General features: G+C 38.3%; 1 protein-coding gene across 3 annotated transcripts in view; it reads right to left on the reverse strand.

Moving 5' to 3' along the window:
* LOC126480903 (integrin alpha-4-like) overlaps positions 1-14468 on the reverse strand; it is a 582211-nt gene that overhangs the window by 68696 nt on the left and 499047 nt on the right. For all 3 annotated transcript variants that reach the window (XM_050104300.1, XM_050104298.1, XM_050104299.1), the window contains exon 22: positions 1114-1246. In XM_050104300.1, the coding sequence (XP_049960257.1) occupies positions 1114-1246 (133 nt within the window). The remainder of the gene's footprint in view (positions 1-1113; positions 1247-14468) is intronic.

Genomic DNA, 14468 nt, shown 5'->3' on the forward strand with positions numbered 1-14468 from the left:
ACATATGAAAAGTTAAGTTCCTACTAACTGTATAGCAGAGATGTTGAGGTGCAGCTAGGCACAACAAAAAGACTGTCACAAATTAGCTCTCAGCCAGTACAGCCTTCATCAAAAGTAGACGACACACACATACACACTCATCCAAACGCAACTGACACACACATGACAGCAGTGCAGTTGCCAGAGACTGCAATCATGTGTGTGAGTTGTGTTTGCATATGTGTGTGTGTGTGTGTGTGTGTGTGTGTGTGTGTGTGTGTGTGTGTGTGTGAGAGAGAGAGAGAGAGAGAGAGAGATCTATTTCTGACATAGGCCATACTGGCTGAAAGTTTAGTTGTGGTAGTCTTTTTGTTGTGCCTATCTGTGACTCAGCATCTCAGCTACATGGTGAGTAGCAATATTTCATAATATTGTTAAATTTGTTGTCAAAAGTTGCACACATTACTACGACTTACATTTTTAGTTTATATGTTACTGAAAATCAATTATGGAACCTAGTAGAAGAAATTTTTTCTAAACTTTAAAGTATGAAGTACATTGCCAGAATAACTAAATTACAATATTCTCAAAAGGTGAGCATAAAGTACTTCCTCTCCCCAGCTGTTGTTAGGATTAATATTGGTAGAAATTATTCTGAAATGTAGATTAATGTTTTAGCTTTCACATAATAATCAAAATGTTTTAATAGTGTAATTTTTTCAGTATAAACAAATTATACTTTAGAAGAGTGCCCCATATATTAAAACAGTTTCAGCAATATTACTTCAAGAAATATTGCTAAATTCATAAGAAATACATATTATTTCTCTTCTTTTACATGCTACCTAGTAAAAGGATTTTTAGGTGTCAAGATAAAACTTATTTTATTGAGTAGAATAATATGAAACGTCATCTGAAATCTAATAAGATGTTCACAGTTCTACATCCATCTGTTTCTAAAATGTTTAAATACACAGAAATATTAAAAATAAACTGTCACTCAAAAGTTTTGACTTGATGGAGTTTTACATCATTCACTTCAACAGAGTTTGTACTGTTGTACTGCAATGAGTGTTCCACTCATCATGTAATATTTGGCCTAAAATAATAATCAAAAAGAAGATAAGAGCATACCTTCATCAGCACAATGATGATCAACAGCAACACAAAAATACCACAGATTGCAGAGACAGCAATCACCCATACCTCAACTTTTTTCTCTGATATCTCAAGGACAAAGGATATTGTTACCAATGCAGTGTCCATTCTAAAAAGAATAAAATAAAATATCTTTAGTGTATTCACTCCTAAATATCTCTCCATTACACATTAGGATTTTACAAAAATTCTGTAAAGTTTTCAAGTAACAACAAAGGAATTCCTTAGAAAGTAATGAGTATGTATAATAAAAGAAAGTGTGGTGTGTCTGTGTGTGCCGCCAAAACTTAATAAGTAAATTTTGCAGTCCTATGGAGGTTTTATGGTGTGTTAACCCTCCAGCACCCATTCATGAGGAAGATTTCTTTTTTGGAATTACAAGGGCTAGTTACGAAGATATGGGTACCTCAAGAGATCATTTGTTCATGACAACACAATAAAGGTAAGGGTATTTTGTTGCGTGTGCTGCTATGAGTCTGTCACACACTGCTGCCGCCCGACAGGTGGTATATGGTAAAGCAGCTCTGCATTCCATCCATGAAGATGATTTGAGTTGGAATTACATGGATTGGATTTTAAGATGATTTATGTAAAATAGTCAACAGCCCAAATGAATTAATAGACAAAGCTTTTCCAAAACTTGTACAAAATTAGTTAAGTTTGTTATATGAAAAAGCCATTTTAGGAGTAAGAAATGAAGTAGCTGATGATATTGTTTTAAAAATTCAAAGCAAGAAATTTTCATAAGCATAAGAGTCTCAAATGAGGACGTCACACCAATGGACTTCTTATGGGAAGAGGGTGAAGCAGCTTGGAATCGAGTGCCAAAGTGGTGAAGACTGGCCAGAATGTTTGTTCTAAAATGTTGAAAAATGTTGTAGAATGTTCCAAAATGTAATAAAATCTTCCTGGAGATTCAGGAACGTTCTAGATCTCCAATTTAATATGGAATTAATGGTAGGTGCATGAGTGACACATTCTGTACATTTTTGTTAAATGCTTCCCATTATTCAGTAGATGAAATCAATGCATGTTTGAAGCAATCATTTCTTTGGCCTTGAGTGAGGAAGGTATATTGAAGAACAAATATGAGACTTCAACTTTCCAGTGATAAACAAGCGAAATATTTTGTTGAAAAACTCTTGCAAATTAGTGAAGGCATGCTCACTATAGAGTGTGCAAGTGGTTAAACTAAACTTAGAAATGATTTATGTAAAATAGTCAACAGCCCAAATGAATTAATAGACAAAGCTTTTCCAAAACTTGTACAAAATTAGTTAAGTTGGTTATATGAAAAAGCCATTTTAGGAGTAAGAAATGAAGTAGCTGATGATATTGTTTTAAAAATTCAAAGCAAGAAATTTTCATAAGCATTCATAAAACAACATAATTGAAGCAAAAACAATATTAGGTAAAGATAAAGGAAAAACAACATTTACTCTGAAGACTCCACTCATATCTAACAAATAATTCATTTCAATTCAAAAGAATGCAATTTCAAGTAAGATTAGCATTTCATATCACTAGAAGTAAGACAAACATTAAGATGCTGTGGTATTAATTTGAAAGAATCATGTTTTATATGTAGCTTGCACTAGGGATATGAAACAAAGAATTTATGTATACACTCACCAGATAACATGAGGACAATTTTGCAGTTCACAAGCAAGTATTAGTTAATGATTTATTGATGTTGCTGAGCATTTATCAATATTTTTAAATAATAGTCATTGTTTTTGAATGTTCTAAAATATTCTTGAATGTTGTTAATTTTTGAATGTTCTAGAAATTTAAAGTAATTTATTACATATTATATTTAAAAACAAAGATGATGTGACTTACCATACGAAAGTGCTGGCAGGTCGATAGAAAAACAAACATACACATACATACACACAAAATTTCAGCTTTCGCAACAAACTGTTGCCTCATCAGGAAAGAGGGAAGGAGAGGGAAAGACGAAAGGATGTGGGTTTTAAGGGAGAGGGTAAGGAGTCATTCCAATTGGGCCCAAACTCTTTGCCTTTACAAATGTCTGCTTGTGTCTGTGTATGTGCGGATGGATATGTGTGTGTGCGAGTGTATACCTGTCCTTTTTTCCCCCTAAGGTAAGTCTTTCCACTCCCGGGATTGGAATGACTCCTTACCCTCTCCCTTAAAACCCACATCCTTTCGTCTTTCCCTCTCCTTCCCTCTTTCCTGATGAGGCAACAGTTTGTTGCGAAAGCTTGAATTTTGTGTGTATGTATGTGTTTGTTTGTTTTTCTATCGACCTGCCAGCACTTTCGTATGGTAAGTCACATCATCTTTGTTTTTAAATATATTTTTCCCGCGTGGAATGTTTCCCTATTTTATTCCATATTATGGTATTATTGAATACTTCAGTGGATTTAAGAGTCTGGAGATTATTTTTGAGCATTCAAGAGTACTTTTTATGTGGCGTACTAACATTTCTACGATTTTTTGAATGTTCATTTTTTAGTAAAAACTCTGAAATGTTCACAGGAAACAAATGAAAATAAACCCATGTGAAGTGTGTCATTTTCAGCTAATCATATTAATAAAATTAATCAACCCAAAAGATTATATTAACTTAGGGAAACACTCTGAAACTTAGATGGGGTGAGGGGGGATAGGGGGACATGAGACTACATCTATCATTTTTATGTCACGCACTATATGTCACAGATTATGAAGCTGATTTTAATTTTTTTATGGAATTAAATCTATTGGGAGAGAGTGTAATAACTCCCAGACATCCGTAAGATGCACAACTGCATACATTACATGATATCCTTACTACTCACTTTTGAAAATAAGCACCATCTTTATTTTAGTTGACTTATTCCATAAGTTAAATACCATGTAACAACAATCTGAACTGGTGTGACTGTGAAGTTTCTTGCAGCATGCTGTTGCCGCAGTTTACTATTTGCATCCATTTGCAAACTATTGGCCAAAAAATATTTTTGACCAATGAAATGTGCAGGAAAAATCCAGTTCTCTTCAACTTTGTAAATAGGTGTTTTCCACTAAATACATGTTTCAGGTGATAGAATGGAAATAACGAAAAAAGGCTGAAAATCTAGAGGTTTTTCACCCTCCCTCCATAAGTTATTAGAGAGCCCTTGAGGTCAAAAACATAAATTCTTCTCCACAGAGTACCCATGAACAACATAACAAAAGATCATTAATTTCTGAATACATTCCAGGTAGAAAGTACCTGACCGCTGGACTATAGGCAATAATGAATACCCCAGCATTTATAGGCAATTATGGAGGATTTCATAAACCAACAGTTAGTTGATGGAATAATAAGGGAGAGCACTAGCCCGTGGGGGTGGGGATGGGGTTACCATAGTGGCTGTGCCCAAAATGTCATCACACAGTTCCAAGAAGTATAGATTCTACTGTGCTTATCACCATCTTAATAGTAATATGGTAACAGATGCATAGCCCATACCCAACATCACCGAGACCATTGATAACTTGGGACAGTGCCAGTTGCAGTTGGTTCTAGAGGATCGAACAAAGAAAGCATTCTCAGCTCCATGAAGCCATAATTACCAGCCCTGAAGTACACCATTGGGGTTAAGAGATGTATCAGATAAGTTTCAGCAGTTGCTGGACAGGGTACTAAGGGGATTAAAACTTTAGCAACGTTAGGTGTACATCAGTGATCTAATTGTGTTTTTGACAGATATGGAGGAACATACGCAACGATTGAGAAAGTATTTTAAAAGTTTGTGGCCACATGTTTGACACTGAGCATGGAAAAGTGTCATTTTACCCAGGAGGAAGTGGGTTAATTGGGAAATATAATTAGCAAGAAAGGTGTAAAAACAAAAACAAGGCTGATACAAGCATTGCAGGGTTTTCTGGTTCCTAAGTTGTGTGTTTTTAGGGTTCCCAAATTAGAACAGAAAATGTGTGAAGTGGTTTGCAGATGTGGCATGGCCACTCATGCAACTATTGAAGAAGGGTATGAAGTACGGTTGGAGGGAGCAATGTCAGGCCACATTCAGGAGATTGAAGAAACCTTTGATATCAAGCCCAGTTTTGATATTTTCAGACTGTCACAAGGAGTTTGTGCTGTCATGTGATGCATCCACTCAGGTATTTGGGTGTATTTTGAGTCAGGTGATGAATGATGAAGAATATCCTATGGCTTACACTTTATGATAATTTAATATGGCAGAGAAGAACTATTCCACTGCAGAGAAGGAGACCCTCAGCTTGATATATGGAATTATGTATTTTTGGTGCTTTTTGTATGGGAAAATATTCAAGGCAGTAATTAATCACACAGTTCTAAAATTGTTATTAGCATTGATAAACACTTCTAGCCAGCCTACAAGGTGAGTATTGAGACACAGTGAGTTTGGTTGAGAAGTGATGTATAAGCCAGGAAAGATGCATGGAAACTCAAATACACAATGCAGCTGCAGTTCAGCATGTGTGATGGCCTGTTATGTATGTCAACCAGGCTGGTGCCATGCTGGTATGCTTCATTCATCATAACAAGAAAACTAATGTAAGCAAACACAAATGCGATGATTGGTCAGCAGGCATAGCACACATACCTGGTGTTGTTACACACTCAGAAGTAGATAAAATTTAGGTAATAACTATATTACTACTGTGTTGCTTTAAATGAATCTTCAAGATATTCTAATGTATTAACAGCCATTGACATTTGTCTTAGTTATACTTTGGCTATGTAGTTTTTGTTTCAAAAATCCATTACATTCACAATCTCTGTAAACAAAAGTTGTGCTCTGATTGGTTCACTGATAATATGTACTGTGAATTTGGCTAATCCTGCTTCCTGCTTTGTAGTGAAACATGTGCATGAAACACTGTTAAAAACGAAGAGAAACTAGTTGTTCTTAATGTTTTTCATAAGATTATGGAGAAAATCAAATTTGAAGTTTTTTTGAGAAAGCATGGGTGTTAAATATAAGGCATTTGTGGGTAAGAAATGAGAGGCTTAATCAGTAGCATTGGAAACTGGTAACTGAAAATTCTGAAGTTCAAATCTCAGTCTGATTTTTCTTTCATTCTTCTGTTTTATTCAGCCTGAATACCTACATCATTTAAAGATGAAATTCATTGAATATATGCTAAATAACACATACTTAATCACTAGTTTTGTGGAAAATGCATGTCGCCTTCTTTGTAATAGCACATTGCACACAGAATTCCAGTTTTCATTATAAATATGAATTCTTAATTATCAAAATAGTATAAAAGATTGTTTAAGTTAAGAAAACATTACATAATTAAATTTTTGGAAGAAAATGAAGGATCACAAACTCTGTATTTTGACTATGTCTGTGGTTTTATACCACAGATGTGTTTTCACATGAACCAGAAACATGGTAAACTATAATTTTTCACGGTGTCGCACACACTGTACAAATACCACCATTTTTACAGTTGCCATTGTACCAATGCAGTCTGAAGCCAATAAAACTGATCTCGATTAAAGTTACTGGATTTGTCATGAGAAATAACAAGACCCTTAAGCTGCCAGATTTACTGGAACTAAAGCATGTTGTTTTTTAGCTAGTCACTGCCAAATGCTAGTGAAATGCAGAGCAGCAAGTCATAAAGGAAGAGTAAAAAATGTGGTTTTTAGGTGGCTTCACAGATGGCAGATGACAGATCCACTATTAAAATGTATCACTTGGACTCAAGATATGAAAGTAGTTAAGAGATTAGCAGACAACTGAATACCTTCATTGACTTCAATATTTTATTATATACTGAAATCCCTGCAATACACTTTTATGTCACATAACTCATGCAGAAAAATTCTATCATGCTTGATTTTAATTACATTATTATATCAGCTAAGAATGAGAGCATGTTGCAGGTTGGCAATTATTGAACTATATGAAATAAAATTGTCTTAACCTCTGAACAGTTATGTTAGGATGTTCAAACTGCACAGTTAGCCATGGACCATGATGGGAATTAGTATGCACTTGAGCATGCACCTTGTTGTCACTCATTATCATTTGGTTGTGTTCATCAGTAATCAAAATTGGTGCATTTGGGGGACTGAGAACTCACATTTCATTATCAAGAAATCCCTTCATTCTCAGGGGGTGACTATGTGGTGTGCAATGTCCAGTCATGGAATAATCGGTGTGATATTCCTTGATGGCATGATGACTGTCAAATGTTATATGAAGGTTTTGGAAGATGGTGTCTTCCCAATTATCTAATGTGACCCTGATTTTGACAAGAAGTGGTTCAGGCAAGACAGAGCTGAATGTCATTGAAAAGGAGAGTGTCTGATGTCCTGGAGGAGCACTTTGGGGACTGCAGTCTGGCTCTGGGGTATCCAAAGGGAACTGGCATGGGCCTCAATTGGATGCCATACTCTCTGGACCTGAACACCTGTGACTCCTTGTTGTAGGGCTATATTACAGACAAGGTGTACAGTAATAACCCCAAAACCATTTCTGAGCTGAAAACAACCATTCAGGAGGTCATAGACACCATCGATGTTCTGAGACTGCAGTGCTATTCGTCTGTGCCACATCATTTCCAATAATGGCAGCTATATCAAACACACGACAACATAAATCTGAACATCTGTAGTGATGTTTCCATGTTCAACAAGTGTGTTCATGTCATAGTTTGTAACTAATTTACGTTTTTTTTTATATAGTTCACTATATGTTTTCTGTCTGGTCACCCAAAAAACATATTGCCAGAGTTTTGCCACATCTTATTTAATCCTGCTTAAAAATTAAATGAAATTTGAAGCTATATTTGTCTCTTTTTATGTCTTAACTGCAACTGTTCTCATCTTTACAGGTTAGGTGGACCACTTGGCTGGCCAGTGCTTTCAAAGTTAAATGCACTGGTATTATCACTGACTCAATGTGTACACAGCATAAAACATATCCTTTTTCCATAATTGACTGTATTTGAGGCAACTTGGCTTCTGCTAAACATGAAATTAAATCCAATCAAGTTCCAGCATATGTGGAAGAATACATAGAATAATGTTTGCTTCAGGTTTACTCTTACAATGAACACAGTCTAGTAACTGCTAAGGTCAATGGGGAAGTACTGAAGGATGCACATGATTACATGCTATCAAGATATGTTAATTTTAGGGTGATGAACGTGAGGGTAGTGGGAAAACACCGTTGAAAGGGAAGGGAAGTGCATTAATCTACAAGGAGATTACACTGATAAATAAAAAGTGTTTCAGTGATGTAAGTACTATTTTCTATTCCATTCTGAGAACTTTTCAAACCACTCTTGTATTTTATTGTTGTTATTTTAAAAGTAAAACTAATTGCACATTTGCTTAAAGTAAATTCAGTCTGATCTTTCAATAATCAAAAGTAAATTGCTTGCCTTTTTCTAAATTTTGCATTACATTACACTGAGGTTACTGGAAGTAATTTTTTTCTACATAACAGAGTTTAAGTTAAGCCCGTTATTCATTTAACAAGTAGCTCCATTTAGTTTCAAAATTTATTATTCCAGAATAAGTAACTGCAAACTCAGTGCTTTCTGATTCATTTATTTTCTTGTGAACTGTTGTGCTGTGGAAAAGTGTGACAACCTTCTGTTGCCATGCGAGTGTTTGTTTGCTTAAATTTATTTGCCATTACCTTTCTCAAGATGCTGGGGATTCATTGGCCTTGCAGGCTGTCAACCATTTAATTATTCCTTTTTTAGCTAATCAGTGTTTTATTGTGTTATCAGTGATTTTTGTATTAAATACTATGTGGTACCCTTTTTCGGCCCTGTGTGGTTCGGGAGCAATTGCACTATACTCCACCCATTTCAAAATTACCATCAGTATTTAGCTTAAGTTCAGAATAGTCTTCCTTCAGAAGAGTCTGTTGTACACTTTCCTCCAACAAACCAGTGTTATTTTCCTTCAGTAAAATTGTAAAATTTCCTTAGGCATATGCAATCATGGTCAGTTACATCACAATGCAGTAGGCCGATTAGTAATAGGGGGGTTACACTGTGACTGGTTGTATTTTTGCCTATGAGGGCCAGTGTTAAGGGTTATTGCAGGGCAGTGGCAAGGGGACAAGTGAGATGATAGGAAACAGCAGAGCTTGTGGTAGTTGGACGGTGGCAATAGATTATGAGTCAGCTTGGTGCCCTCTGCAGTTGGGCAGATGGCGGGAGCATTAAAAATACAGCCCAAGGAGGTGACTTGCACCTGACAGGGATGACACTTGCCAGTACTGAATACTGCACCATTGGCTTAGAGAACATCAAGAACTGTTTTGAGGTGGGCAGATTGTGAGCCATGTCTGGCGAAAAAACTAGGATATCGCCAGACTTGGCTTAACAAAAAGATAATTTAAAAAGCAGGTTGTCTATATAATATTGCCAGGCTTGTGCAGCGATTTTTAGTTCATAAGGCATAAAAAGGAACTCAAAATATCCTAAAAGGGTAGCTGTGGCAGTCTTGTGAATGTCATCTTTGTACACTGGTTTCTGCAGATACATCTTCTTTCAATCAACTACACTGAACACTTTAGCATTGGCAAGATAGTGTGTGAAGTCTTGGATATTAGGGACTGTATAACTGTCCATGACTATGCAAGCATTCAAGGGATGGCAGTTCCTGCAAAGTTTACCTGTGTTGTCCCTCTTAGGGACAAGGTAGATGGATGAGGCCCAGCTGCTATCTGATGGGCGAATTATGCCAACTTGTAAGAACTTGTCCACTGCTGCCTTTGACATGGGGAGGTGGCCTGGGGGTAAATGTCTGTGGTCCTGGCTAACTCGTGAGCTAGGCATAGTGTTAAAGTGGTGCACTATGCCACTGTTGATTGTTCACAAGATAAAAAGATCATGGAGGGTGGAGCCACTGGTTGAAAGTTTCTCAGCACAGGCTGCATGGAGGTTGATGTCCCGAGCAGCAGAAAGAGTACCTAATGTCAGGAGCCAGATTGCCTGAGCAAGGTGGTAGTCTGTGCATGTTCAGTGTGATCAGTGAGCTGTGGAATCTTAGATGAGGTTGCAGCAGGCAGCACTGCATGTAGCTACTGGCTCAGTCCAGGGGGTGATGGCATCAGATAGCAGCCTCAGATTGGAGACGGGCTGCCCATGTGAAGCTGGTGTGTGTACAAGAATGGCATGATCAGTAGGTTGTGGAGGTTTGGTCATGGTGCAGCAGGCAACACAGGGTGCATGTGCTGGCTCGACACAGGCTGTAGTGTACTTTGAAGGCACAGGTGCAGTGCAGGTGAGGCCAATTTGCGCAGACATGAGCATGGAGCAGGAGGCATTGCTTGGCATGGGTTTGGAGTGGCTGTGTCATGTGACTTGAGGTATTGGGTGACAGGTTCAAGTCTGTAGGCATATATGACAGGTGAGGAATCGAGGCACTCAAGGGTGGAGTGAGTCTCTGTGAGTTCTGCCTGTTCTGTTTGGATGCAGCTGCATAGGGATGCATCATCCTGTCAGAGATGAATAAGTGTCTCTTGCATGTCCATTTACTGCTGACAGATATGTAGTAAGTGTTGTATGTACCATTGCATGGGTGTGGCTGAGGGTGAAGGAGCGTCGGTGTTGTTGTGTTGGGGCAGTGAGGCAGCCAGGGTTTGTGTGCTACCAGCAGCACAGTCAGGAGGCATGTAGGTGAGTTTTTTTGTATGCAGTATGGGCACAGGGTGAAAGACCCATAGGAAATCAGCGCTCAGGACCAGCTCCATAGCATCAGCATTGATGAACAACCATGTGAAGGTTGTAGTAAAGCTGAGGTCTAAAGTCAGTGTCTGGATACCCCTCACAGTGATAGGAGAGCAATTAGCAGCTGTCAAGCAATGGTGCAAATGTTCACACATAAGCAAGATAGGCATGTGAGGTGCTGTGCTGATCTGTGACCTGGTGTCGACCAGGAAACTTAGTCCACTGATGCTGTTGAAGACGTACAGCTGACTGTTGGCAGTGACATCTGAAGCTGGTGGGCAGGTGCCAACTTTGTGTGTGTATCGAGGCAATTTATGCATCATTCACAGCTCAGGGTGCCTCTCATAGGCCATGAGGTGAGTTTTAGTAGTCACATGGTTGATAATAGAGTCATCAGGTGTCACCAAAGTAGGTGTGGTACCAATAGAGGTGAGACTGTGAATGCATAGCTGCCGATGTACAGGGAGTGACAGCTGGAGCCGCGTTTGTTTCTTAAATACAGAGGGCAGTGACCATCGTGACATCAGTGTTGGGGGGGGGGGGGGGAGGGGCTTGGAGCACCATGTGACTGTCAGTGGCTGCAGGAGGTCTCATGCATGGCAGTGCAGTGAATGTTGTTGATACTCTGTCTGAGTTGAGAAACAGTGAATATGTGGTCGGCCAGGGCAATTGGGCATCAAGAGACTGGTTACTAGTGGCAAGTAAAATCATCTTCACCTGGGGTGGGAACCTGATGTTCCAGATTGTCTACAGTGCCTTGTCAGGCATTACACATGGGTCTATTTTGCTGCAAAGATGCCACCACGATTTGGAGGGGTTTCCATCCTCTAAATGTTCACTGTAAAGTACCTGGTGTAGTTACTCTTTGGGATTCCAGAAAAGGCATCATAAAGTGGTGTTTTGGTGCTCCTATATTTGCCTGTAGATGATAGTGCCAGGATGATGTCATAGATGACATCAGTTTGGGTGCCAAATGGCTGAGTAGAGAGAGGTGCTTGTCTCGTCTGTGACAATGGCATTGGAGGCAAACATGCTTTTGATGATCGTAAACCACAGGCATGGGTTGTCTGTACATAACAGTGGTAGTATGAGCCATGAAGTAGTTAACTCTTTGATTTGGTAAATGGAAATGACATGTGGCTAGGGCCTCCTGTCAGGTAGACCGTTCGCCTGGTGCAAGTCTTTCAAGTTGGCGCCACTTCGGCAACTTGTGTGTTGATGGGGATGAAATGACGATGATAAGGACAACATAACACCCAGTCCCTGAGTGGAGAAAATCTCTGACCCAGGCGGGAATTGAACCTGTGATGTTAGGTACGACATTCCTTCGCACTGACCACTCAGCTACCAGGGGCAGATGTTCAGTTTGGTAATGTGGTTGGAATATGTCCACACAGCACTGGGAAAGCTGCAGGTTGACAGTGGGCAGAAATGCAGGCAGCTTCAAAGGCTGGAGAATGAATGGACTAGTATGTGACACGGATGAGATGAGCAGGCACATATCCAATGCATATGACAACAGCCATAACATGGTCAGCAAGGATTGGTATCCAAGTCATAAAAATGTTGACAGAATGTGGAGGAGATGTTACACTGGCAGAGTGTGTAAAGAAGCCAATAAGCAGATTGTCAATGGTGTTGCACTGTGCTTAGGCTGTAGTATGAGAAGTGTTACTGTCAGTTTTAATCACTTGGGCAACATACGGAGTACTGTATAGTGATGGTGAGATGCACAAGAGGTTGATGAAATTTACAGTCAGTGTAACACAATCTTGATGTGGTGGCCACATTGTTACAATGTGAATTTGCACTATTTTAGCATTCACTCAGAGTTAGGGCTCACCAATGTGGAACTCCAGCATTTAGTGATGGTGAATGACAGATGACACATTAGTACAGATTACACAACACCCTTTTTTGAATAGAAATTCTATACATTCTAGAATAGATGACATAGCGCATTTGAGTCACACAGCGAACCAAACTATGAGTAATTTTCTCTGGCCAGCAATGCTAATGTTCCCACAAGCTCTTTGCATATCTTTCACACTTTTACAAATTTCTCTTACTGTTTTACCTTAATATGTATAATCTCTTTGATAGTAAGCCTATTAGAGCCCCCAAGGTATTACCATTTTCCATTTTCTTCCCTGAGTTCTCTTTTTAATTTCATAAGCCTGCCACCCATCCTCTTTCAAATATGTCCAATACATTATAGTTTCTCAGTCTTACAATCAACTCCTTAAGTATCATTACCAAGGACAGTTTTTAAAGGAACTAGAATCACAATCACCAAAGCACTTGATGTACTGGTAACCCATATCTTTCAACACTTCTTTAAAACATAAGTTCATACCAGCTGCTTCCATCCTGAGTGACTCCTGCAGCACATTTCTTCATATTTACTCTGGTGTTTATTCTCTTCTTCTGTACTGTTACATTTCTTCCCAAGAGCATGAACAATTATGGTACTTGCTTATCACTTGAAGATCAAGTATTTTGTCATTATCAGCACTAATCACAGATGCCCCTTACAGTGAAGTGGTGACCATGCTTCATCTACATGCCATCACAGGAAACATATAAATCAATGTGGGCACATTACATTCATTTATCTGCAAGCCACTATTTAGTTTCATAGCCCTCCTGCACTGCAGAAGTAAGACTTTGTTTTACATTCCTCCTCTTCTACACTCAGAAGTTCTCTGTTTGTGTAACTGTACCTTGCAGCAGTGGATAGCATGTTCATAATTCCACAAAACAAGTTTGTACCTTGATTGCCAAGAACCAAACACCTCATCTCATAACACAGTCTCAGATTTGTTTCATATGTCCGGCTATTCACTTTAGAAGTTTTGAATCTAACATCAGCCTTACAGCTCTCATAAAATAAATCCAAAATACACATGACACCAATCATTTTTAGGTCATCATAAAAAATCAAAGCATGGGCAGCACAGTTAGCACAAATGCAAGCAAACTGAATTACTTTAGACAATATACTAAGTTTCTATGAGCCTAGATCCACTCAATATATCATCTTCTGCCTTGAAATCATCAATAAAATGCCTCCATCAACTTTTTTGCTTGAAATACTTTGTTATTTGATGTACAAGCTTGTTTCATGATATGAGAAATATGACCGTTTTTCATTGTTTTAAAAATTATGTACCGAAGCATGCTAGAAGGAGTAGGAGTCAGAGTATAAACATTATGAAAATATTTAAACTTTCGCAGAATATGAAACCTTACTGCCATTTGGAATCTATCATCGAACAATCCTTCAGCTGTTAGTGACAATAAGAAGAAACATTTTTAGTGAGAACCAAGGAACAAGTTAACAGTCACTGAAGAAAGCAGATGTGGCTGTAAACAAGCTTTAAAAAAGTTATATGTTTAGAGTCTGAGCTGGCATCCAATATTTTGCTGCTTTAATTTTAATATATTAAACTGACTTCTAAGCCAATGAAAAACTTTCATGATTTTCACTAATTTTTGCATAAACCACCCCCCACCCCTCCCTTAAGAATCACTAGGAATATCATTCTGCATTTGAGCAAATATTTTGATCGAGCACACTCAAGGAGTAATTGCCCATGTTCAGGTTAAAGTGAGACAATTTTGTTCATTCAATCAATTGT

Source organism: Schistocerca serialis, chromosome 5 (assembly GCF_023864345.2).
Source record: "Schistocerca serialis cubense isolate TAMUIC-IGC-003099 chromosome 5, iqSchSeri2.2, whole genome shotgun sequence".
NCBI lineage: Eukaryota > Metazoa > Arthropoda > Insecta > Orthoptera > Acrididae > Schistocerca > Schistocerca serialis.